The following is a 27600-nucleotide window of genomic DNA, read 5'->3' as shown; positions in this document are numbered from 1 at the left end:
TTCCAGTGCCTCTTCCATTCATTCTGTTTTCAAGGTATCCAATACGCTGATTCAGGTTATTACGGGGACGGGGGGACGGGACGGGACTAAAGAACATGAAAAACCTACATGATGGTGGGGGTGGGGTGGGGAAAGAGTCATTTATCATATATTTGATTTTCTTTTTTCATGTTTTTAAGGAAAAGGAAATGAGAAGACAGCAAGCTGTTCTTCTGAAGCATCAGGTTTGTACCGAAAACTTAATGAGAAAAATAAATGCTATTTTAATGCAATATAGCTAAACTATTTTGGAGGGCAAATCTTCAAATGTTCTTTACTTTTTTTAAAAAATATTTTTTTAAAAAAAAAATATTATTTATTTCTGCTTAAATGTTTTCCTTCACCTTATGGGGTAAATTTGCTTTGCTTTGGTATTGGGAACTTTTGGGGATTTTATAAAGTGGTTTTTTGACTCTTTGTGATTTCTGTTTCATAATATTGTGCCAACTCTTTCTACCAGGAGTTGGAGAGGCATAGACTAGATATGGTATGGGTATGTTTATTTTTGTACATCTAACACCGCATTGTGATTTGGTTGTGATATGGTTGTCATAGCAATGCATAAAATGTAGCACTGGCTGCTGTCATATTACATACTGCTGCATGGCTTTCCAGCACAGTGCATTGCATACATCTGCTTGTCTTGTCTGTAAAAGCAAAACAACACGACTTACCTTATTATATAAATTGACCCCTATGACTTCTATGTAAGGCTGCTGCCTTGATATCAGGGTTATTGTTGCCATAGTACTAAGTTGGACCGCAGTACATATTTGGAGCCAAATTAAAAAAAAATATATGTGTTTGGCATATATTAGGTTTTACCAGCTATTTTCACTAGGCACCTTCTGCATTTGATTCTGGGAATCCTATTTGTTTCATTTTTCAAACGAAATTTTGTTTTTCAAAACTTTTAATAATATCGCACAATTGGAAATACTTAGTCTGAATTGGATTGAAGAGCATGCTGTCCTTCATAATGCAAAAAAAAATAAAAATAAACCCACATTATCTTGGTCCGATAATGAATCTTGAAGTTTTGTACTCTTTTGCATTGTGTTTTAGTCCAGGACTCAACACAATATCCTTAATTTAATCTATGGTGCGGCTTCTGTGTCTTACCTAAGCGCAACAGTAAACATGATCAGCTTATTGCATTCTTATTCGTGTATGACTAGTTTTATCTGAAACTAGTTTTAAAACTGACAGCTTGATTTCAGTCCCCATCGACTGCATCCTTAATTTTATATTCAGAGATACATATTTACTACCAATATGTAGTCAAAATGCTTTTTATTTTTATTTTTTAAAATTTAAAAGAAACACTTTTGATTACTTTTCAAAGTATCTGCATTAACAGTCTTTTGCTTAATTGGCCACTCCATTAGTAATTGCAGGCTTTCCGTTATAGCAGATGTAAGGTAACTGACCTGTTCCAGCCAACCATTATGCTTTTTTTTCTGCCAGCTTCTGAAGGAGCCTCACAACTGACCATAAGTAAATCTGTATGCTTCTGTTTTACACTGTCTCCATGTTCATCGCTGTACCTTTTTTGCTTTCAGTTGTCCTTGTATTTGCTTTCTAAACCTGAACTAAAACATGCACAAACTTGGCTATTCTCGTCTTTTATTTAGCATATACCCCTGACTTGTCTATTAATGCTAAACATGTCCTGTTGAGCTTTTTGAAATAAAAAAATTTAAAAAAAATATGTGATGCCTGAGGTGGGAGTACTGCTTTGTTCTGATTTTATCTGCTCTAATAGGAACGGGAAAGGAGAAGGCAGCATATGATGCTTATGAAAGCTATGGAGGCACGCAAAAAAGCTGAGGTGAGTACAAAACTCTGAAATGGGATACTATTTTCCTCGTTCTTTGCACAGGGGAAAAAGGGAAAAAAATAAAAATAAATCACAATTCTGAAATGGGGTGATAGCCCTCCCTCCCTTGTTCTTCGCATAGAAGCTTTTCCTCGCTCTACAATATATATATATTTTAAAATCGGAATTGATAAATAACTTCAAGGGCACAAAATCATCTTACGTTGAATGGGGAAAATGTATCTGCTTCCTCTAAACTTCTAATTTTTATGTGGCAAAATTTGATTTTATTTCTCCCCAAGTGTATATATAGTACTTTCCATTAGGTTTGTTGGTCTTATTTTGTGGACTCTGAAAACTGCCATAGCATGGAGGTAACTATTTGGTTCATTATGCAGATGCATAATCTGCCTGCCTGCCTGTGTAGTCTGACCTAGTATGCAGAAGAGACAAGGCTTGGCATAGAACGTACACAACACTCTCAAAACTATGGGGTCCTAGACCTGATGTAAAAGCATTAGAATATAGAATATGCAACCTTAGAGTAGCGAGGAAGAAGCCACCCGGGGAGATTTTGAAAACCTGCAGCTGATCACAGGGGTCACAGACCTATATAATGTAGATGAAAGCGATTTGTAAGTTCTAATTCATAAACCATGTAAAGTTTTTGAACAGTGACACTGGAGACATGAACCATTTGTAAATCACGGGGGCAGATCTACCATTGTGAATAATATTCCAAAGCGGTGTTTGTTTTTCTCATCCCCTGCACCTGAGGAATCAGACTATAACTCTGGTGGGTTTTGCCATCAGCATTTTGGTAGGGCATTTTGGTATGGCATTTTCTTCCCACCTTACTTTCAAAGCATCATGCTGTACTGTACTCTTCTTTTGTCCTGATTAATGTAAAATTAATGAATCTGTTCCAAGTTATGCATTGCAGTTTCTCATGCCCTCCTTCGTTAGATACCTTCAGGATTTACTTCTAAGCTCTTTTAACATTCTGTCAGACCCTTTTGAAAGGCAATCTCAAAGGACAAGGGATCTTCCTTTCTAAATCGAGCATGAGATACAGGCTCGGACAACACCACCTTCACCAACATCCCCCATGCCCTGTTCCACATTCCATGCTGCGTTCCACATCTGAAGGCCCTCCAAAGCTTTGGTAGGGATATAGGTGGCTGTAGTGGAGAGGAAATGATAGGGAAGTTTCCTTTCATGAGCTTCCTTCGCTCTGCTTACCTTTGGATCCAAGCCTTGGTCTTGCACTGACAGTGCTTATATAGCAATGCCTATTTTATTCCTGTTTTATTGGTGCCATCAATTTTAGAGGTACGAGATTTGCAGCAAAATATTTAAGGGTTGGGCCCTTATTTAATATGATACTTAATTTTATTTAAATAAAGTGCTTCATTGTTGGATTTTTTTAAAGAAGGCTGTCAGCGGGTAGAATTATGAGATACACTGTATGACAACAGCCTATAAAACAAATAAGAGCAAATTGGCCCAGTTGCAATGTGTGCTATTAATGACCACACATCCATAGGCCAGCATTTAAAAAGTCCACAACTTCATTTTTAAATTCTTATTATTTTTCTAAATCAAATCTCTCTAAAAAATCTAATTGGACATACTGCAAATAGAGATGATTAAGTAAAGCAAAATCACATATAACTAAACAGTTTGCAGTTAAAAGGAATTTATATCAGTGTTGTGAAACGCAGCAAGAGGAAAAATCCATTCAGATATGTTTTTAAATTGCATGAGACAGATAAAATTTGATTCAGCGTAGCTTTTCGGATTTCAAAAGAAACAAACTGTAGCATGCCAATTCCCTCGTCTGAAACAAGAGTAAGTAGAATTTATTTCTGAGTCCTCTTGTAAGGGAAATCTAGTAATGCTATAGCTCGTAAACGGCCTCGGCCCAGTATACCTGAAAGAGCATCTCTACCCCCATCGTTCTGCCCGGACGCTGAGGTCCAACGCTAAGGGCCTTCTGGCGGTTCCCTCACTGCGAGAGGCCAAGTTACAGGGAACCAGGCAGAGGGCCTTCTCGGTAGTGGCGCCCACCCTCTGGAACGCCCTCCCATCAGATGTCAAAGAGATAAACAACTACCTGACATTCAGAAGACATCTGGAGGCAGCCCTGTTCAGGGAAGTTTTTAATGTGTGACATCTTAGTGTATTTTTGGTCTTTTGATGGAAGCTGTCCAGAGTGGCTGGGGAAAGCCAGCCAGATGGGTGGGGTACAAATAATAAATTATTATTATTATGTTTAAAGAAACCCCCAGTCTACTCTGACTCCTAGTGACTCTTCAAGGTCTTGGGTGGAGGAGGGTCTTTTGCATCACCTGCTACTTGAACCTTTTAACTTCAGGTGCCTGGTACTGAACTTGGGTCCTTGTGTAAGCAAAACAGGTGGTTTACCACTGAACTCCAGAAAGGACTAAACTGAACTAAAACAAAATATTTAGCAACTGTGAAAGATGTGTTCAGCACAGCACCCCAAATTATTACCTTTAATTTTGAAAATGGAAGGGAGTTGCATACCTTTTGAAGCACCATGTTTGAAGTGCCTATTCAAGCAGGCTTTTGGATTATGTAGACAGGGCCAGATTAAAGATTGCCAAAGCCCTGCACTATGTTGCTGTTTCCCTGCTTTTGCTCAGTGGCGTGCATTCTCTTGTGTTTAACTTTAAATAAAAGTGGAGGTAACCTTCTATGAGATAGTGCCTTAGGAATCATCAGAGTTTATAAAGAGGGATGGTATATGATAAACCGATATCTCAAGTTTTCCAGTTGCAAATGATTAATAACAAGCAAAGTGAGATGCAACAATGTTTATTTATTCCATCGTTTATCCACCCTTCGATCCCAGGGTAGTTTGCAATAAATCCATTAAACAACAAAAAATCCCATTTACAACCACAGAAGGAAATAGATAATAAACACCAGGTGTGTCATCTTGGACCTGCAACCATGAGTGCCCAGGGCCATGGTTGCCATTCAGGATTCATTGCCATAGCTCCAAAATTTGTGGGTGCCTGGCCTATTTATGGGGAATTTTATGGATGCTCGGGCACCCAGGGCCCCAGGGAATTGGCACCTATGATAAACATTAATTAGAAAGCAATCCAAATGTGTTAAAATAACAGCAATAAATACCATTTCATAAATGTTGCAGTGGTCCTCATAATAAGAACAATCAGCTCTCTCCAGAGTGAAGGGGCTACTCATACACCCTGGAGAGAAAATTCCATTGTGCTGAGAAGGCACAATCTTGATGGCACTGTACATCTGACTATGCCCGCCAGTAGGACATTCACTATGGCCTCCCTTCTGTATTGGTAGTATCATGAGAAACCGTGGACTATTTGAGTGGTTTATGGTATGGGCTGTGTTGCCATGATTACAGTATATATTTTTTGGGGGGGGGGCTCTCCCGAGTTCTCTTATTTTAGCCATTAAAATTCCAGACAATAGCAAATACAAACTTAAATTCATTTTGCTTGCATAAAACTGCGTAGCGAAATATTATCATTATGCTATAGGTTCCCCCCAACCCAATTCTCAGAGGATCAATAAACAACAAAAGGTTGTTAAACATGCATTTATCACTAAGCAGCTCTGTCAGCAGTTTTGTAGGCAGTCATAATATGGGAGTGTATCTCAGGTTTCACAAGTTGTCTAATAAGCAGTTTGAAAGCAGAATTAAATTCACAGCACCCGGGTGATTCTTGCGCTGTGGATATTCCATCATTGCTAAAGATTTATATTACCTCGTTTCCTATTGAACATGCCGTGCGGGATTCCAGACCTAGTTTTACTTAACAAAACCCATCTTTCAGTTTTAAGTGTTCTGTGTATACACTTTGACCGTTTAAAATCGATAAAATTGAGTGCGAGAGCCAAGAATGTTTTATTAATTTGAAGTTGGTGTAAGTAACACTGCAGATGATTAAATGTCATTTCCCCAGCACAATGGTGAAAGAATAGCATGACTTCAGGGGGGGAAAGAGTGCAGTAGGACCTGCAGGTTGTGTGTAGCCAACAAATGTGTTTTCCTGAGCCTTTAAGATGCACAGCACCTTCTTTGAGCAACACAGAGAAGTGGCACTATTTATTTGCAAGCCGAGTATTTTGGTAGTCAGGTAATATAAATTACACTGCAATCCAATCAGCGTGATTCTTCTCTACCCAATGTGCCCTCATGTAAGGTATTGAGACCATTCTTCTCTATATAGCGGAGTCTGTAAGCTGAAGTGCCTGTAACCTGAAGTGTCTGTAACCCGAGGTACCACTGTATGAGAAAAGCCGGCAGGCAGCAGCAGCGCTGCCTCCAAGAGAGAAGCAATTCAGCTCTGCCCTCCGCAGTCAGCCAGCAAAGCACCCTTTGGGGGGGGGCGAGGCTCGGACATGGATTGTTGTGGCGGCAGGCACCCACAGTCCTGAGGGCAAGATGGCACCCGTGCTCGTAGGCATACACCCTGTGGCCCAGCCCCCATTGTCACAGCCAATATTGAGCAGAGGGTGGAAATATCATAGCACATGGTGACGAAAGAGATCCCATGGTGGAAGAGCCACCACTTCCTAAGTCCTCCTGGCTGGGTCCAGTTAGGGCAGAAAGTGGGGGGGGGTCACATTTTTGGGCTTCCCCCATTTCCTCCTGCTATTGATATTAATGAGAGAGGAAATTGCTACAGCAGCTGCAGAGCTAGCATAGTATTTTGGCCTTTTTAGGAGAATGGGGTGGGGGGTGAGGTGTTTGATCCTGTGGATCCTAGACCTCAGTACCCTGCCCTCTTTCAAGCCTTACTGCCATTGGCATTCTAGTGGTGGTATGTTTAAGCCTGTGGAGGTATATTTAAGACTGTGGAACTCTCTCTTTCTTGGCATATATACTAACCAGGTTGAAAGCCCTACAGACAACGCTCCTTTCCCCTGGTATAGTGATACCTACACATGTCTTAAGGCCCATCAGTTGGTTATTAACTAGTTTTAAAATTGCCAGCATGTGTTATTTGTTTGTTGATTTTGTTGATCCTATATCTTTGTTGTAGTTGGTTTGATTATTCTATATCTTTATGCTGTTTTTCTTAATTTGCTTTGGAAAGCATCCTGGAATAAATGTTATAAAGGGTGGTAAATACACACAGACACACACCAACATGCCTGTTTCTGCAGTGCACCCATGGTTTGATCTTCTGCCAAGCTGTCCAGTATTTGTGAGGATTTTTCCTTTTGTATCTGCCTTGTGTAAACTTCTGCTTTATTAGCGTTCTTTTATTCTCCTTGCGACCTCCAGTATTCCCTTGTATCTTAAAATTTATGCCTTTTAAATTTGAGTGTGAGTCACTGTCGCAGAAAACAGATTCTCACTTTTAATTAAGCCCAGAACAAAAATCTAAGGTACCCAGCAGCATCATAAAAGGCAAAAAACATTGACCATATACCAGAGGTAATATTGCAAATGCACGGGCAGAAAGGGTTTACAGTCATAGATGTTGTAAAGTTTTATAGCAATTGGTCAAAGCACTCCTTTGCATTGCCTATATTTTTCTATAATGCTGTGTTGTCTTAAAACAAACAATATAATTTTACATTCCTCACTGTAGATCCCATCCCTCTGGAAAGAACACTTATTTTCCTGCCCTGCCCACCCCCACCCCCCACCCCGCTTGTGTAGATAAAATGAACTAGTTATTTGTGTATTTTCCTCCTTTGTGGCATTGATAATATGTTAAATCTATGCTGCCCATCCACTGCACAAGAGGATCCTGAGGATTTCTTGTTTTTGAAGACTTGTCTTCTTTTGGAGCAAATCTCTGGGCATATACCCATGATTGGTAGCCTCAAGGGTTGAGAAATCTGTGCACCTCCATGCTGCGTAGCAAATACACTCTTCCTATTTTACTTAAAGAGCAATCACTCATTTGAGTACAAGTACCGTGGCGCTGTGGTCTAAACCACTGAGCCTAGGGTTTGCTGATCAGTAGGTCAGCAGTTCGAATCCCTGCAACGAAGTGAGCTCCTGTTGCTCGGTCCCTGCTCCTGCCAACCTAGCAGTTTGAAAGCACCGGTGGGAAGGTAAACAGCGTTTCCATGCGCTGTTCTGGTTCGCCAGAAGCGGCTTAGTCATGCTGGCCGCATGATCCGGAAGCTGTACGCCAGCTCCCTCGGCCAATAAAGCGAGATGAGCACTGCAACCCCCGAGTCATCTGCGACTGGACCTAGCAGTCAGGGGTCCCTTTACCTTTAACTTTTTACTCTCCCTCTCAACCACTGTTAGTTAGTTATTTTAATCTATTCAAAAAGAAGAGGTGCTGAGGCCCAAACCTGCCCTAGTCACCATGCTACACAACTCTGGGAAACCTCCTTAATCCTAAGGATTTAGGAATAGGCTGGGGTTCTCCAGTAGTGAGAGAAAGACACTCTTAAGTATTCATGAGACACTTGTTTATGTTATTTACGTACTACAGGATTAATTTATGACATTGAAAGCACATTCCAGAGCTGACCACTACTGAGCAATGGCAGAAATATAGCATTGGACAAGTCATCTGTATACTGTCTCTTTAAAGTCCTGTGAGGAAAATGGATGTCTCTTGCAGACTTGGGCATTTGCTCGAAAAAGCAGTATTGTAGATCATCTAACCCTCAGGATGGTTCTTCCTTTTTATAAAAAGTTGGGGTTTGTGTGTGTTGCCTTTTATTTTAAATCCACATGGTTTAATTGCTGTAGTGATTATTAAGATTGTATAACTACTGCTTTTCAAATTCTTAAATTGCTCCTTTGTAAGTAGAATGTGCGGCTTTAATTTTCTATCCTTTCTGTGCTATTTAAGGAAAAGGAGCGGTTAAAACAAGAGAAACGTGATGAAAAGAGATTAAATAAAGAGCGTAAACTGGAACAGCGAAGATTGGAATTAGAAATGGCTAAGGAGCTAAAGAAGCCTAATGAAGATATGTGCTTAGCAGACCAGAAGGTAATCAGAATAATGTAAATTTACTTTTTACTTCCTTGCCCCTTTTTATGTTGCTCCTCTTTTCCTTCATCGGCCATTGTTACAATAATTAATTTTTCTTACTGTGGCTGCTTTTCCAACCATTCCTCTTTTACTTTAGATTACTTGATAATATTATTTCAAGTGCGGTCTACATTCAAATTGTAATTCTAAAGTAAATATTAGGACAATGGTATTCTTTGTCTTTTTTTTTATTAATCAGCAGTGGACGTTTGAATGTTTGGACCTCAGGTGGCCTATTTAGCAGACTTTGGCCAAGCCAGCTCTTTTAGAATTCTCCAGTAGCCTCCATTATGCCTCTTTAAAAGTTTTGCTTTGCAGCTATTTCCATCGTTCCTGCTTGTGTGCTTTCAAAAGGCAGCATCTGGTTGCCTCACCATTAGAAAAAAGATGTTGGATTAGACAGGCTTTTGGTCTGATACTGCAGATACTACAACTTCTCTTCTCTCTCTCTCTCTCGATTATCAGTAGTGCAACTGATGTAGGGCTTCTGTTTGCTTATTTGCACGATACCTCAGGGAAACAGTACTCTTAAGAGAAGGTCGTGTTTCCCCAGAACTGAAACTGAAATTTATTTGCAATTGCATTTGTATTGCAATAGTGTTTATGTATACAGTCTGGAGAACTTTAATTATGGGCCAGCATAGAAATACCATTCATAAATAATAATAAATATATGGTTGCTGGGAAAATATGGGTCCCCCCCACCCCGAAGTAGCTGCGCTATTGTGATTTGGAGGGTGTAAATGTCATTAGGCACTAATTGGGGTTTATGTATTTATTTTTAGTTTTTTACCTTGCATTAGCTTTGCAAGCGGTTTTCATTCAAGGTGACACTTCTCTGTTTTCCAGCCTTTGCCAGAGTTGCCTCGCATCCCGGGCCTGGTTCTCTCCGGAAGTACTTTTTCAGACTGTCTCATGGTGGTGCAGTTTCTACGCAACTTTGGTAAAGTCCTTGGCTTTGATGTGAACCTGGATGTCCCTAGCTTAAGTGTCCTTCAAGAGGGGTTGTTGAACATAGGCGACAGCATGGGAGAAGTACAAGACTTGCTTGTGAGGCTGCTCTCAGCTGCGATTTGCGACCCAGGACTGATAGCAGGATACAAGGTAATGGATACTCTTTATGGTAACTTTGGTGTGAGACGGGGGGGGGGGTGTGTGTGGAATCCATGTCCCAGTTTTCACAAAGAGAAGAGGAGGATATAAATGTGTGTCTGGGCTACAGCACTTCAAAATCCCTGATTTTGTAGTAATTGAATGCTCTTCATAACAAAACATAAATCCCTATACATAAATACAAAGGGGGGGGGGTAGAGACCCTTTTGTGTCAGGGAAGCGTGAGTCCCTGGAACCTATTCTATGTGCAAGGGTTTTATTTTATTTTTTTGTATGGAGGAGCATTCGGTCATGGGAGTGCCAACTATATCCTGAAGTGGTACTGCCTAAAAAGCAGGTTTAGCTCTTCATCTGCTGTCAAGCAGTGCATTAGGGGCATCTTTAAGTGACAAAGTGTATTCTTATTAGAACATGTTGGACCTGCAACAAAATGTTACAGTGCGCAGGTGTCCAGTTTGCTATGCCAGCCAGCCATGCTTTCTTCAAGGTTACTGCATTCTATTTCTACCCCATCCCCACTTAGTGGTTGGTTTTTTTTTTTTTAACAATATAGGTTTTTCTTTTTTAACCATTTATGGAAACCTTGGGGTTTCCCCAATCCTCCAGGCCCTCAAAAAAAAAAAAAATTCTAAAAAATTGAGACTCCTGTTGGTTTGATTACAGTTTATCTCCTTGCAAACTTGGCCTGCAGTTTACTAAACTACCAGTGAGAGCAAGAAATTGAGGAGAGCTCAGCTGGTATGCTGATCACAAATAGCCTGCCAAAGCCAGTTGAAGTATAAATGTTTATCCAACAGCGGCATGGTGGGGCAGGGGGGGAGGAGGGATGCAGGGAAGCAAAGTGGCTCCGGCCTCTTCTTGGTCACAGTGATGCTGCCACTTGCTGAGACAAGGATGGGGTGGGATGAATGTGGGGGTGCTGCTGCTGCCAGTCCAGAGCTCCTCCTCCAGCCTCACTGCTGCCTCATCCTGCCCTGGTGAAGGGCAGTGGCATCAAAGGGAGAGAGCTACAGCCACCTACCCTCCACCCCCCCCTTGCCACTGCTGCACTTCTGTTATAAAACGAGGCTACAACCATTTGCTCACTTAACCCTATTGAAGTGATTGTGATTTTTCACCCACGTCCTGCTTGTGGACTTCCCATAAGCAGTTCTGGCTGGGCACTATGAGACTAGGATGCTGGGATATATATCTGGGGCAACTGCATTCTCTGCTCCTTCACCTAATGCAGTACCAAGAATCTAGTGAGTGCTATGGGTGCATGGTAGTGCAATATTCCTAGTCGTTTAGTTTTCTGTAATTCGCACAAGTTCTGGGCGTCAGATGTCATCAAAGAATAGATTACTGTTTTTATTAACCGTTAAAGGCAATTTCTGCTTTCATCTCTGGATTTCAACAGGGGTGAGTATAATCTAGCTCTTAAAGCCTTATAAATCCATTCATCAAAAGTTATTCCAGACATTGCTTTATAAGCTTGTCTCTTATCACTGAATTGGTTTCATATTAAGGTTATGATTGCAATCAAGAATTACCTAAATGTATTTTTCAGAGACTTTCCTTTGAGCAGCTGTCCTCTCATGTGACCCCTCAAACTGGTTATTAAACTCATGTTTTTGTTTTTAAATCAATCCTGAGTTTTACGAGCCAGCGAATGAAGCTGTTTTCAAGCATTCATCCCCATCTTCTCTTCTTTCCTTTCAGTAATGTTTGCACAAACCCCCAAACTGTTAAAGTCAACAGGAGGAATGTATAAATTGCTTTTGTGTAGGGAAGGAACTTTCATTCAAAAAGTGTATGCATATTAATATAAATAACTGCTTAAATTTAAAAACCAGCTTCTTGGGTCTGCGAGCAAACTGTGGAGAGGAAACAAACTAGCTAAACAAATAAATAAGAAATTCTGGGGTGTCAATGGATGGTGGTGCCCCTGGCTTCTGGCTTAGCATTATTTCCCCTTGATTTCAAATAACAAAAATGCATTTATGCTGCCATTCTGAACAGTTATTTTATGAGCACATGTCTTTCTCAGGCGAAAACGATCCTCGGGGACCATTTGCTGAACGTTGGCATCAACAGAGACAACGTATCTGAAATTCTACAGATTTTCATGGAAGGCCATTGTGGGCAGACTGAACTCACAGAGAGCTTGAAAACCAAAGCTTTTCAGGCGCACACGCCGGCTCAGAAAGCCTCCGTACTTGCCTTCCTTGTTAATGAGTTAGCATGTAGCAAAAGTGTTATAAGGTAAGTGCCTTGTGCATGCTGTGAATTTTTTATTTCGATTCTGGTAACAAGAAAATAAATAAAAACAAATCGGCAATAGTTTTCATGAGGTGTATTTAAAGGTTTGAACCTCAAAACCTAGGGATGAGAAACCTGTGGTTTTCCAGATGTTCTTGGACTCCAACTTACATGAGCCATCATGGGCTAATAATCAGGGAGGAAAGTTGTAGACAGACAACATCTGAAGAGCCACAGGTTTGTCACGCCTGTTCTAAGTACTCTGTAGCAGCCAGGTAAGTGTTATCTAATTATCTAAGGTGCGTTGGCTAACGAAACCCTGTCAGGGCATCATGCTTGTTTACCAATGTGATATTTTAACTAACCAACTGTAATATTTATTCATGATACATGATACACATAGTAGGCCTATGTGTATAGTGAGGTGCCTTTTGAGACTTTTTTTTAATAGATGATATCATTCAATTAATTATCTAAGTAATTAAACTTTTTTTCTGTTTTAACAGTGAAATAGATAAGAACATAGATTATATGTCAAATTTAAGGAGAGATAAGTGGATGGTTGAAGGCAAACTTCGGAAGTAAGTGATATTTCTTTTAAATGTTCCAGTATTTTGCATTCATTTAAATTTGTTATACACAGAGTAGTTCCAGAGACAGGAATTGTGTGATATAAAGAAAAAAACTTTTAGTAACTCCCCTTATTAAATTAAGATGTGAAATTATTTTTAAAAGGCCCATGGCTTATCTTTCACAATCCATTAAAGACACATGAAGTTTGGTGGATTAGGAGGATTCAGAATGAGAAGAAAATCATTTTGCATTTTTTTTAAAGAAGCAATATCACTTCCCATTTCAAGATGTCGGGAGCTGTCAAATTGTTATTGGCATTAGTAGAAGCTGATTGGAACTTTCATTCTGCAAGAAGATTTGCAGGGCCAGATTGTTAATCCCTAATCACCTTGAAAAACTTGCAAATCATTCATGTAACTAATTAAAATTACCTCAGATTTTGCTATATAAACTGAGTATTTCCTGTGGTACACCTAGGGAATAATTCAGTTACTGAGGTAATCAGTATCTGTTTGCTAAGCATAAACTGTCAAGTTTTTAAGGATGATAATATATGCCCCCTATTTTTCTCCATTATGCAAAACAAAATTCCATACAGCAAGTATAACAGCTCCATCTACCATAGAATTTTAAGTTGAAATGATTGTGAATCGCAGGAGGTATGCATGGCCATGTGGGTATGCATAGCCAGGCTTCATTTCCTTTTCCTCAGTTGTTTTTCTTTCTTGTCTAGCAAAGCAAGGAGTCCTTACTGAGTCCTTGGCTTCCAATGCTTGTGTCTCTAATCCTTTTTCTACCTTCCCCTCCTCCCTTAATGCACCTCAGAAGAAAGAAGGAAGAAGTAAAGGAGAACAACAGGAGAGAAATAGAAGAAATAAAATGAGACTTAAAAGAATTTCAGGAAGAAAAATATGTGAACTTCTGCTGATAGTAATGGCTCCCAATTCATGCAGGGTTCATGGTTGTGTCTGTGGGGCATGTCCAATCATTAACTTCCCTATACTATATAAATTCCATCTTTCTGTCTGTGGGCAAATGAAAATTTGATGTTTCCCAGCAGCCCACTTTGGGAAAATGCCTCCTTGTTGCCTCTTACCTCAGGGGCAACTTTAAGTCTTCTTTTTCCTGTAAGTACTAGATTGCTGGGTGGGGTGGGGAGTTCATGGTTCTCTCATTCCTTTGGCTTTCCTTTCAAGAAGTTGGCAAACAATCCTATATAAACATAGCTTTTTAAAATATTTCCTTCTTAGTTACCATCATCCTTAGCTTTCTCCTCACCCCCGCCCATCATACATGACAATTTAATTCCTTCCTTCCTTCCATCTCCATTCATTCTTAACTGTCGTGTGGCTGAGCTGAGGACTCCTACTTATTCAACAGGAATTCCCTTTGCAAGTTGGTTTTTTCCTCATGATCACTACCTTTAAAAAAATTCTTGCTGTACATCTGTTGAAGTCTGGCAGAGAAGTATTTTTACTGGTCAGCTTTTAGACTGCACTCTCCTTTTGAGACATGACTTAGAATCATAGAATGGTGGAGTTGGAAGGGACCTCGAGAGTCATCTAGTCCAACTCCCTGCAATGCAGGAATCTTAACTAGATAATACATGACAGAAATATACAAGAAAGGAGAGTCCACCACCTCTCGTGGGACTCTGGTCCACTGTCGAACACCTCTTTCTGTCAGAAAGTTCATCCTGATGTTTAGTCGGAATCTCCTTTCTTCTAGGGACCCTTATCTGTGTCCTGGATGCTATAGTGCTCCTTTGTACCTTTACATGTTGTCTTCAGTCCTTAGCTTTAGCAGAAGAAAAAACTGTTATTTTAACATTACATTCTGGCTCTCAGTCAAGTGATGCCATAATTTGTATACTTGCCTCTTTGCCACAAGGCAAAATCTGTGTACTCTTAGCTGTTACAACTCAAACAAACAAAGAAGTCAGCAGCACCTATTTAGAAGACTAGAATAATTCATACACCAGAGCTACCTAAGCCACTATGCCGTGATCTCCTAAGGGAATTAAATATGCATTTTTTAAATTAATGAGTTTTGGAGTTGCAGATTAAAAAAAATCTTCAAGCTCACCATGGTCCAGTCCTAAAACCTGTAATCTCAGCCTTAAATATTGCAAGAGCTATGCCAGTGCAAGACCAAAAATGCCACATCAACTGGTTCTGCAATAACAGTGATGCAGATGTTTACACCTGAGGTGCCTACATTTCTTTGCATGGACTGTTTTTTTTTAAAAAAAAACAAAACAATAAACTGTAAGCAGCTTGACTGTCTATCAATGATAGTCTTTTTCTTTTCAGATCGTATTTTGGACTGGGAGAACAGTTTATTAAGAACAGTTTATTAAGAATAGCTAAGAATACTAGGCCATACTTGATTCTTTATTTACACTTTATCAGAAACTGATGAGCACCCTCAAGCTTGTCTCCTTTTTAAATCATAGGCTTCTTCATGGCTACTTTTTAAGAAGCCAGCCACACTGCATCATTTCTACTTGCTGTATGGAATACTGTTTTGTTAAGGCAGGAGAAGAAAGGAAGAATAAAGAGACGGCAAAATTCATAGCAGCATCGGTCTCTCATAATTTACCTACTTTTGCCACCCTGATTCGTACTCTCCCCCTTTCCTTTCCTTTCCTTTCCTTCCTTCTAAAATCCTTCCCTTTTCCAAGCACACACATTTTCATATCTCTCCAAATTCCGTTATATGCTAGAATGTTACAAATGGATATTTGGCCTGGCTATTAAAATACCTCCTAGGTTGTTTCAGTATATTTGACTGATAGATTCCTGGTAGCTAGAGCTATAACATCTGCTGTATGGGATCTTGTTTTGTAGGGTAAGAGATGAGGAAGGGCTACTACAACTGTACTTACTGGTATGTAAGTTTATTTTGTTTCATAAAAAATGAAACTCAGGCTTCTGCCGCCCACAGTGCTTCAAGATTAGCCTCCCGCATAACGCTTTTTCCTGCTTAATTATGTGAATTAGAATACAGACACTTGGGGAAAGTTTTGTGTTCAGATATTCCACAGTCAAATGTAATACTATTCTCACCTATGCGTAAGCCAAATTTTATAACCTTTCTAACACGAGTTGACTTTAAAAACGTACATTAAAAAAGGAGATGATGTAGATTTATAAATGGATGAAAAGAGTTGCTTCTTCAGCTTATAGGAACAGCTGTTGAAACCTCTTCTTGTCCTGGAGTGCTTTATGCAAGATTTTGTACATGCAGTAAAATTCACAACAGAGCTAAAATATTCAGTGAAGGACTAAATTCTATTTTGAAGAGCCAGAAGCTTTCTGTTTCCTGAACATTCACGTCAAATAACAGTTAAGATTTTTCGTTTTGCACCAAGTAAATACTCATCTCAGATAGGAATCCATGTTGGTGAACTACTTTTCTCATGTGCTGCGCCAATGGTCGCAAATAACAAGGCAACTGAAAATTGCTAAATAACAGGAGCCTAAGCATATGACTTATCCTTGGTGAAGTGTGGAGGAGTTCCGTATGCTATGGCAACATTTGGTAATACCGTTTATCTGCCGTGTGTTTAAAGGCTTAGAATCATTCATGCCAAGAAAACAGGCAAGAGAGATGTTACAGGAGGAGGTGATTTGGAAGAAGGACAGCATTCATTGGGTACACCCACGCCAGGCAGAAAACGGAGACGGAAGGGAGGAGACAGCGATTATGATGACGACGACGATGACTACAGTGATGATCAAGCCGATGAAGATGATGAGGATGATGAAGACAAGGATGACAAGAAGGGGAAGAAAGCAGATCTTTGCGAAGATGAGGTGACGAATTCTAATGCCTACTCAATTGCTTAATCCGTGTGTTTAGGTTTTAAACCAATTTTAGCCAACGTAGTGCCCTCCAGGTGTTGTTGGATTCCAGTTTCACCATCCCTGGTCATTGGCTGTGCTTGCTGAGAACTAATGGGAGCTGGAGTTCCAAGAGTATTTGGAAAGCACAGCACTGAGTACCCCTGAAGTAGCCTTTAAAATAAATCTAGTTAGAATTCTGTGGATTAAAAGAAACTTTAAGAGTGATTGCATTTTTATTCTAAAAGTGCTAAGAGAGCATATAATTCCCAGTAATTTGCTTGAGCACCTTAGAACCATAATTCTATGAGGCATTTCTAAGCTCGGGCCAAGATACAAAGAGCTGCAGGTTTGTGCTAGATTTTTTTGACCAGCTGTTTTTGAAACTTCCGTCAGTTTTAGAAGCTATTTGCTGGGCTGCTGTTTGGGGGCAAGGGAGAGCATGAAGCCCCCTGAGCTAATCTCATTGTTCTTTCAATCCTGGCCTAGGTTCATATTCTTCTTAAAGAATTCCAATGTTTCTGTCCATCAATGAAAATTTAAACTTTAATCAGTCTTTATTTTTAAAGTGTCAATAACAGTAGTACAGTGTGTTCTTTGTATCAAATTTATCTCATGAAGTTGTCTTATAGTTTCATACAAATGTTGAAATACACTTCTAAATTCTCTCCAAAGGCTTAGAGTCCATTATTGACTTTGAGAAAAATGCTTGGAATTAACTTTCAAGGAGCATGGCTTTTTTTTTTTTTTACAGATCCTTGCTAACTAAATTATATTTTAGAATATCTTACATCCTTGGGCTGCAGTCCTCAGGTGAATGCCAAAGGATGGAGTCAAGAGTATTGATCACCAAGGGACCACTAACTAGCAATTTCAGTGACAGCTGATAGAGTACTAGGATAGGAGCAGATGGTACAGGAGGGATGAGTTAGGGCTGAGGCACTAAAGGGCTCAAGGCAGTGGTGGTTCCTCCGGTTGAAAGTCATATGCTACAGTTGTCATGTGTATCGAAGTTCTATTCTGTTTGTTTTGAAATACTGTGAAAGGAGGTAGAGTCTGTTTGGTGTACAGATTTTGACATTCCATTCACCAGTTCAGCAGAGGAGGAAAGAAGGTATCACATGGCTTTCTTAACTGTCTTGCCCTGTGTAGAGGAGGGTATGTTTTTTAAAAACATACCCTCCAGTGTGAGAGCCAGTGTGGTGTAGTGGTTAAGAGCGGTAGTCATGTAATCTGGGGAACCGGGTTCACATCTCCGCTCTTCCACATGCAGCTGCTGGGTGACCTTGGGCCAGTCACACTTCTTTGAAGTCTCTCAGCCCCACTCACCTCACAGAGTGCTTGTTGTGGGGGAGGAAGGGAAAGGAGATTGTTAGCCGCTTTGAGACTCCTGAAGGGGAGTGAAAGGCGGGATATCAAATCCAAACTCTTCTTCTTCTTCTTCTAAAAAAGTACTGTGGCCATTTAGCACAGCATTCCATCCTTGCCCAAGCCATTAGTCAAAGCTCTGAGTTTTGGGGAAATACAGCCAAGGCTTGTGAGCCAGTGAGGTCTTCTCTGCAGCCTCAGCATAAGCTGCCATACCTGTTCATCTGTCATACTTGTGCCTGGCTAAGGGAATTAGGGTGTGTGAAGTTGTTGCAGAGATTAAAGATCCCATGATAAATACATGTCTTTGTTAAGCTTTAGTGATTTTTTAAAGGCATATCCCATGAGCCTCTGATGTTACAATAGCAGCCTATAAAAACATGATTAGTATACAGTGAATAATGCCCTACCACATTTTGTTTATTGGTGGTAGGATGATGGGGACCAGACAGCAAGTGTGGAGGAGCTAGAGAAACAGATTGACAAACTGACTAAGGTAAGCTGCCTCCGTAAATTAAAAGTTTGCGCCTTTTATTTAAGTGTGCATTATTTAGATAGCTGACAATTTTCCCTAAATAGGTCTTTAGTATTCATTTGAAATAATTGGACTTAACTGCATTGGCTTAACCAGGGTCAACCTTACAGTGAGACAACAGAAAGAAACAAAATGGCTCTAGTATGGATTGCGGGAAGAGAAGGGCCATTAGTATTAGGTGCAAAATATTTAAAACTAGCCATGGACCTGAGGGTGCTTCCAGGTGGGGGCTTAATAAGTCATTCAGATATCACGAATGATTCATTGCCAACAGATTTCAGATGTTTTCCTTACTAGATTTTCCCCAGAAGGGGCAAATCTGGATTAAATTGGGAGCAGGGGGTTTATGCCAACCTTATTTGGACACTGGAGAAAAATGTGTACTTGTGCATTAACCATCCCATAATAAACAGCTGCCTGGAAGCATCCTAACTTAATCTAAACCTATGAGAAGAAATAAAGGGAGTGCAGGAATGCAAGGCTCAATCTAGATGACACTTTCCTTCATGGCTGAGAATGATGTGATGTTGTGCTAAACCAGGGGTATTGAAAGAGTGCTACAATAAAATGATTGCACTGTGTCGCTGTATAATCTGCAGCTTTTATAGCATGACTGATAAGGCCCTAGTCTGCCATATGGACTACCAGGGAGTCCTAGTGAGGGTGCAGGATGTTACTGAACTACAGCTCCATTCATCATGGTTGGGGCTGATGGGAGCTGAAGGCCCACAATATTTGAAGGGTCACAACAGGTACTTCATCCTTGATCTTGGGTGTGCTGAACCACAGCACCTTATAGCACTGATAGTGGTCCTTGTTTCATCCATCTTTCATGTGAAAGTCAGTTGCCAGGATCAAAAGAACTGTGAAAACAGTTTGTGAGCCAAAGAGGGCTTTAGACTTGGTTTTTTTCTGAACAGCAGACCCAACACTGCATAGCAAGCTGTTTTTGAAACTGAGGGGAGTTGCTTCCTGATCCCAGTGGTAGAATGAAAACCAAATGGAATTTAGGATCAGACAACAAGCTGATTTCCTGGATTTCCTGGTTCATATCCTTCCACTATTGGCCCCCAACGCTTGGTTTGCAGTAGTGCACATACACAGGCCTGATGCATATCCAACTCAAGCGAGCAGCACTGTGTTGTGGTTCTTGCCTCCAGCTCATCCATGCTTCGGATGGGTGATTGTCCCTGACCAGCTGTTCCTGTCAAGATGAATGATTTGTGTTCTATCTCAGCTTCCTTGCTTCAGCTAAAGCAGGAAAGTGTCAGAATCATGACAGCACCAAGAGTTCAGGCACAACTTGGTTTATCTGTTTATTTTATTTGAGCACTATTTATTTATCAGAGTCAGTTGAAAGAGCTCATTAATTTCACATCAGCAGCTACAGTATCACCTTGGCCTGGCTAGTTTTACCACTGCGCACACATGCACACCCATCCACCCACCATTTGTTGTGTTGCACGATTAATAAGATTTCATCTGCTGTTGTGCAATGAAAACCATTGGTCCTTTTGTTCGTAACAAAATACAGAAGGCAGCCTTGCAGAAGGCAGCTTTCAAACTGAATCAAATCTGTCTGATGCGATACTTTCAGGGGCGGCGTGTCCTGTTTCGCTGCTTGAGGTGAAATTGGAAGTCCATGCTGCCGTCACCAGCGCTAGCATACCTGCTGCTGCCGCTTCCTACTCCACCTGCAGAGTAGGGGGGCGTACCTGTGGGGTGCTCCCTCAGGGGCTTCCACTGCTTAAGGTGGCAGCCTCACCCCACACAATGGGATCCTCTGGCCCTGGATACTTCATAACCAATTTGACTCTGGTTTTCTAAAGGGTAGGGGCAGGCAGAATCAAGGCGTGGTTTCTGAAATAGCCGAAAACCTCAGTAAGGGGTTCAACGTCCGGCTAACCTTTTGGCTTAACATTGAAGAAAAAACTTTGTAACCCTAACAGTGCCTTTCTTTTAAAACTCAACAGCAACAGAATCAGTACAGAAGAAAGCTGTTTGAAGCTTCCCATTCTTTACGTTCAATGATGTTTGGCCAGGATCGTTACAGGCGTCGATATTGGATTTTGCCCCAGTGCGGGGGGATTTTTGTGGAAGGCATGGAAAGTGGAGAAGGTAAGGAGGTAGTTTTTGGATTGACTAGGGCTGGATCTAGACACATCAAAGAAGCATTTAAGTTGTACACATTGCAAACTTTTGTATGAGAAATCGGGTAAGCAAAAAACGGGACTCCACAGTGCCATCTGCTGTCACAGTGTTAGAATGCATAAAAACAACGCATGCAAAGCGTTTTTTCTTTGCCAGTGTAGCTGAGTCCTAGATCATTTGAAGGTTTTGCTCAGGGTTTCTCCCTCAGCAAGGGTCTGCCCAGGATAAGCTATCAATGAAGGCCTTTGGTGTCGCTGCAGGGAAAGATTGCAAATGCTGAAGCTTCTCATTGGAACAATCCTTCTGTGGGCTTTCTCTGGTTCACATAGTGAAGCATTGTTCTCTCACAGCAAAATAACCGTACATAACAGTGTGTTTGTGTGGTGGCTCCCAAAGCTTACTGCCTGATGGCTGGAGTACCTATGAGTGCCTCCACTTTCAGGTATCTACCCAATCCATTGTTTTAAACTTCCTGCGTCTATGTTTCTAGCGTGATACCTTGGGCACACATCACTAGAAACGTTGCAAGGGAAGCAAACACTTGTCTTATGAGATGCTTGTATCTTAGCAGCCACACATAGAGATGGAATCTAATTAGGGACAGCCTTTGGGAAATGTTGTGGACTGAATGGGGGCTGCAAGCACATCAAACTTCTCTTCCCTGTAAATCTGCTCCTTTTGCAAATTACTCTTACTGTTAATGCCTAGGTGCAGCAGCATCACCACAAAGGATGAACCCTTTAGAAACTGATGAGAAGAAGGCATAAAAGATGAAAGCAGTGTTACTTCCCCCTCAAAGAAAAAATCATATTTCAAATTTTGCAGAAAATGCAAACACCCTTGCAGGTGTTAGCAGTCATAGACCGTAAACACTGACCTCCACTTATCTGTAATTATGCAGCTGCACTAAGTGATGCAGAAACTAAGCGAGCAAATGGTTTGCCGCGTAGAGCAGTTCCTCTCCCTGCTGTCGGTCTGCTCCTTTCCCTGCCACTCTCCCTTTTCTTTTGTTCTTTGTGAAGATTCTTTATTAATGCTTGTTGACACATGGTAAAGGGCTAGAAGAAGAAGAAAAGGGAAATTATGTGGGTGGGGGTGGCAGATTCCTTCCTTCTGGAAAAAAAAAATAGGCCCATCATCTTTTAAGCAGAGGGCTAATAAAGTTTCTGATTAGATGTATTTCAGAATACTTAAATATGAAAACCCCAATCCAGAGAATCGTGTCTGTGCATGGGAATCAATTCCATACACAGATCTATTTTGGTCTGCCAGGAAGAACTCGACATAAATGTGGTGTACATTCAGATGTTACACATCCACATTGAAATGGAGAAGATTCTGGTTTGCTTCACGTTTTGGGTCAAACCCACCCCTTTGCCTTAGGCATGTTGGTTATAAACTTTTGTTTACGACAGTTGATTATGAGATAGTTGGAAATCCTACCCCATTTTCAGTTCAAACAGTAAATATTTCTTCCCATTTTAAACCTACTTTGTAAATCAGGAGTACGTTTTCCAAATAGGTGTGTGAAGGTAGCTGACAACATCATTTTTCTAGCAATTTGTAATTAACAGAAAGGTTCCGTCGTGGATGGTAATTTAATGAGCATTTTCTCTGCATGCAGGTCTGGAGGAAATTGCAAAAGAAAAAGAGAAGCTGAAAAAGGCCAAAAGCATTCACATCAAAGAAGAAATGTTTGAGACCTCGGAAGAAAAATTAAGCTGCTTAACCACAAACCAGTGTAATCAGAAAGAAGATCTCAAAGAGAAGGACAGCACGAATCTGTTCCTGCAAAAGCCTGGCTCTTTTTCAAAGCTGAGCAAGCTGTTGGAGGTAGCAAAAATGCCTCCTGACTCAGAAATTCTAGCCCAGAAAGCCAATGGCAGTGCAGCAAATGGATGCTCATTGCCTTATCAAAACAGCTCCAAAGCCTCACTCTGCAGCCACCAGGCCTCTGTATCGCAAAGCAGTGGTGAAAAGTCAGATCCGAATAATCTCTTTAATTCTGCTTCAACTGGACCAGGGAAATTTTACAGCTCCCCATTAATTTCAAACGACCAGTTGTTAAAGACTCTTACAGAAAAGAGCAGACAGTGGTTCAGCCTTCTGCCTAGAACTCCTTGTGATGACACATCCATTACCCACATAGAGTCACCAGCTGCCGCTTCTTCTTCTTCACTAACTCCTCATTCGCATCCTCCATCCAAGTCACCCTCACCTGTCCCATCCCCAATTATTGGTTCTGCCTCTTCCCCCAGTCCAATGGGATTAAGCCCATTTGCGTTATCACCTCTTCAGGTAAGTATTAAATTGTAGCTTAAAAGTGTTCAGTCTTGTATTCTTCATACTGGCAAAATCCAGTGGTGTTTTCTTTCCCCTTTCCGTATTGAGGTGAAGAGCTGCAAATTAAGGGCCATATTAAACTAAAACGTTGCACTAGCCAAAGCCAGCACGATTCCCACCAGTGCAGCGGGTCTTTCCCCGCTCTCCTCCCCTGCACACCCCCTGTGCCCTTGCTAAATCTGCCCCAGAGGGTAAGGAGAAGCCCCAGAGCAGCATATGGAACGGAAGGGAGATTGTTCCATCAGACAAGCAGAAATGCCTGCGCTGATGGAACGATCTCCTTACTGCTACATTGAATGCAACCCTACGATGTGGGCAGCTATCAGTGTTAAGGTGAATTGATTCTATTAGGAGTATTATCTGTTACTCAAAATTATGTGATAGAATTATAACATATTCTTCCTGCTTGATCAATCCATGAGCAATTTACTGCAGATGGTGTTGTCTCCAAGGATTTTGTGGGCATGTGGAGAGAGGAGAGGAAACAAAAGTCCTCTTGCACCAGCGGAATTACATGTGCTGAGCTTTGGATATTACCCTAAACCTCATTGTGAGCATCCCCACAGGAGGAGAAGGGAATGGGGTCGCTCGTGCAACCTGAGGCTTATGGACATAATGTTGCATCTAAATCAGCTCAATTTGTTTTATCCAGCACACAAAAACTTTTCTTAATGCTGGATGCATGAGATGCAGCTGCAGTTAACCGGAATGGGAAGAACTTTAAAACAAAACACCATATATAAGTGACCATTCTAGAAAGAGGAAGAGTTCATGGCAAGTTTTTTTTTTTTAAAAAAACTTTGCTCATGGGCAAAATTCTGCATGAATGTAATATGGTACTTTAAACTGATGTCACTAAATATTGATTTTTTTTTAAAGCATGTATGGCAGTTTTATAGCCATTGTAATAAAATGTCCAGCGAATTTTTTTTAAGTAACATTTCTTAATCTTTCAATTTGGTATTCAAATATTGTGTGATTTATTTTTATTTTGTTTTAGTGATCAGCTGTAGTCACTTTATCTTTTAAAATGATTTACGAGTCAAGAATTCCTATATGTTTGTAACATATTTGGTACTAAAGCATTCAGTTCCAGGTTTCGGTTTTCTAAGTACAGTCGCAGTAGAACTAATGGCTCTTTATTTTTTCAAAATATTCCCTGCATAGCCCATGAAGACAGGATTGCCTGTAATGGGACTTCAGTTCTGTGGATGGCCAACTGGAGTGATTACTTCAAATCTTCAATTTTCATCCCCTTTGCCTAGTATGGGGTCAGGATTAGGGTTGTCAGAAGGCAATGGCAATTCATTCTTGACACCTAGCAAAAGTGAGTCCCCCGTGCCACAAGCTGAGAAACAAGCTTCTGTACCTTCTGCTGTGGTTGAAGTAGCCAAACCAGTTGATTACCCTACTCCAAAGCCCATCCCAGAGGGTAAGTACCATATTCTTCAAGAAAGGTATAACTTTTGACTACCACTTGGAAACACTTTCAAGTGAAGCCTCAGGTGCATTTGTAGACGTACCTTTAGATCCAAGCCAAGGAGTTTTAATGTTGCCAAAGGTGTGTTTTATTTCAAGAACTTATAAATATTGTCTCCATGTTTTGATTCAGAAATGCAGTTTGGCTGGTGGAGAATTATTGACCCAGAGGATCTAAAAGCTTTGCTTAAAGTGTTGCATCTCAGGGGAATTAGAGAAAAGGCCTTACAGAAGCAAATACAAAAACATATGGATTATATTACTGTAGCCTGCCTCAAGAATAAAGATGGTATGTAACTGAAACAAACACACTCACTTGTAGTGTTATTACATAATTATGATTAGATGTTTGCTATTTTTCAAGATTGCGTTGATGAGCCAAAATGGCATATAACTGGTACTTTTCATCCAGGCAATTATTAAGTAATTAGTGACTTCTCAACTTTTTTATATGGATTTTTCAGTCTGTCTTATCTCTCTACACTACCCCAACCCCTTTTCAAATAATTTGAGTCTCTTAAAATATAAATGGAATGTTGTTGAAAGACTGTAGTTCTGATTTTCTTCCTTTGTTATAATTCGGTGTCATTGGCCTCTTATGTAATACATGTTTTGCCCCAGGAAGCAATTCCTGACCTTGCAAACTTGATTAGGTTGAAGTTGTACTAAAAGAAACCCAATCTGATTCCCAAATACAGCTGCAATTATTGAAGTAAATGAAAATGATGAAAATCAGGTAACACGGGATCTTGTAGAAAACTGGTCCATAGAAGAGCAAGCCATGGATATGGATATTGCTATTCTTCAGCAGGTGGAAGACTTAGAGAGAAGAGTGGCATCAGCTAGTTTGCAAATCAAGGTAAAATGTGCTTCAGTAAAACCTCTCTTCGGTAACGTCATTGCAAAAAGCGATAATTCAAAACTGTTATGAGCAGCTGTTTTTACAGTTGAGGATAAGTGCTTTTCTCAGTAACATCTCTGGGGGGCAAAAATCCAATACAGTTTCATTAGGTTAATATCACCTAGACTAAGATGATTTCATCCTTTTTAAATGACTCATACATAAAGTAGACATTTCAGTGGTTAGAATTTTTAGAGAAGGAATATGAGTCAGGATCAGAAGCGTGATGCTGCTAGTTCCATGAGCCCAGTGACTTAACTAATCATTGGTGGCCTTCTGTTTAAGAAGTAATCAGAAATCCTACTGAGTAAGAGGTATGCCTTGGTTGTACCTTTAGGATTCCAGTTATCATCATTATTGGGCATGGCAATCAATAAGATAGCATTAGTTGTCACCAGTGGTTAATCTGAATTTATATATCTGGCCACTTTTGGGTTCTTAAAATTATTGCAGGGTTTTAAAAAGGTACAAGTTGCCAGAACTGTGAAGCTGGGCCTTGAGTTAGGTATGTTCTTTCCATGCTGTGAGTGGCTTGTGGGTGTGATCCAGGGGCACCATTCATGTAAGATTTGTCTTACTGATGGCCTGTTTTGTGCAAAACAATGTAAGAGAGAATACTGCTGCTGTAAAGCTCTGTTCTTTAAAAGTAAGCGTTATCCCAGTCGAAGCAAAACAGGAAAGAAGCTTCTGGTCTCCTGGAGAGCATTTGGAAACAGAAGTGCAGTGTAAGGGCTAACTCAAGCAAACAATCCACTGATCATTCTTAGGTGGTTACAGTCGCAAACAAACATGTGAAACCTTTCTATTGAAATGTAGGGTTGGATGTGCCCTGATCCTGCATCGGAAAGGGAAGACCTGGTATATTATGAACATAAATCAATTACTAAATTACACAAGAAGCGTGATGGTGATTGTGCTGGTGGAGAAGAAGGCAGTAGCAGTACTCTAGAACGGAAGAGTGACAACCCTCTAGATATAGCTGTAACCAGACTTGCTGACTTGGAGCGGAACATAGAGCGAAGGTATCTGAAGAGCCCCTTAAGTACCACCATTCAGATCAAACTGGATAATGTGGGCACAGTTACTGTCCCTGCTCCTGCACCATCCGTTAGTGGTGATGGTGACGGGTAGGTTATTGAGATTAACTTGAAAAATTATTGTGCTTCTTTGCTAATTGGAGCCTATTTTCTATTGTGTGTTTATCTATGTATCTTCTTGTATGTCTTTGATCCACACGGATCATGTTATGCATGGTGCTTTGTAAGATTTATTTTCCCCCTGTTATGTATGTTAATCCTGCAAAGTTATCCTACATTTAACTGGTTGTGACTAAGCTTTGAGGCACGTAGCCACAGTCTGTGCACTACATCAAATTTAGTTGCTTAAGCCTTATTACCCTTACTGGCTGTGTACGTTTTTGTCATTGCTTGGCTTTCGATGTGACAATGATTGTTCCACGTTCAGAAACTGATGAAAATGGATGTGACCTGCTTAATTTCTCTATATTTCAATGCAGAATGGAAGAGGATATTGCTCCAGGGCTAAGGGTATGGAGAAGGGCATTGTCAGAAGCTCGCAGTGCTGCACAGGTAGCTCTGTGCATTCAGCAGTTACAGAAATCAATAGCATGGGAAAAATCTATTATGAAAGTTGTAAGTGTTGTGAACTGATTTTTACATATCCTATTTTCCTCCTTTTCCAGATACCTCAATTGATAGTGTATCTTTCATTGCTGCCTGTGAAAAATACAAAAGTTAAATTGTGCATTTTACATTGATTCACATGCTGTGCTCTCTTGTAGCCAAATTCAGCATTCTGAACTTTCTTATGACAAACAGCCCTTCTGCTGGTATATTTTGACCTTAGTATTCCAAAAACCAAAAGCTAGAATGGCCATTTCTGTGCCTCTCTCTTGGAGAGGTCACCATGCTAATGAAAAAATGACCCCTTCTGTGTTGCCATTATGGGGATTCAGTGTCAAAGACTGCAATTAAAGGCTTTTTCAGAAAGATGAGATGCAAAGTACATGCTTAAAAGATGTGCATGGCTTCTTTGCATGCCCACTTAATACAACTGTATGTGCAGATTGGACGAGTGTACAGGCGCACAGGCTGAAATGTCCGTCTCCGCATAGAAATGACAAATTAACAAGCACTGCTGTGTTA

The 27600-nt window shown here is 40.5% G+C and overlaps 1 protein-coding gene across 24 annotated transcripts in view; it reads left to right on the top strand.

The window, feature by feature from the left end:
* The window catches only part of BAZ2B (bromodomain adjacent to zinc finger domain 2B), a 183636-nt gene that overhangs the window by 146240 nt on the left and 9796 nt on the right, over positions 1-27600 (top strand). For 19 of the 24 annotated variants that reach the window (XM_083702747.1, XM_083702743.1, XM_083702756.1 and 16 more), the window contains 16 exons: positions 180-224; positions 500-532; positions 1805-1870; positions 8704-8844; positions 9736-9990; positions 12029-12243; positions 12747-12821; positions 16388-16631; positions 18460-18522; positions 20535-20679; positions 22337-23010; positions 24223-24487; positions 24668-24823; positions 25233-25393; positions 26252-26562; positions 26952-27087. In XM_083702747.1, the coding sequence (XP_083558873.1) occupies positions 180-224; positions 500-532; positions 1805-1870; positions 8704-8844; positions 9736-9990; positions 12029-12243; positions 12747-12821; positions 16388-16631; positions 18460-18522; positions 20535-20679; positions 22337-23010; positions 24223-24487; positions 24668-24823; positions 25233-25393; positions 26252-26562; positions 26952-27087 (2985 nt within the window). The remainder of the gene's footprint in view (positions 1-179; positions 225-499; positions 533-1804; positions 1871-8703; positions 8845-9735; positions 9991-12028; positions 12244-12746; positions 12822-16387; positions 16632-18459; positions 18523-20534; positions 20680-22336; positions 23011-24222; positions 24488-24667; positions 24824-25232; positions 25394-26251; positions 26563-26951; positions 27088-27600) is intronic. The other 5 variants (XM_083702754.1, XM_083702739.1, XM_083702755.1 and 2 more) reach the window with 4 other exon arrangements.

This window comes from Podarcis gaigeae (genome assembly GCF_964106915.1).
Source record: "Podarcis gaigeae genome assembly, chromosome: 1".
Classification (NCBI taxonomy): Eukaryota; Metazoa; Chordata; class Lepidosauria; order Squamata; family Lacertidae; genus Podarcis; species Podarcis gaigeae.
This window is presented reverse-complemented; position numbering and strand designations above follow the sequence as displayed.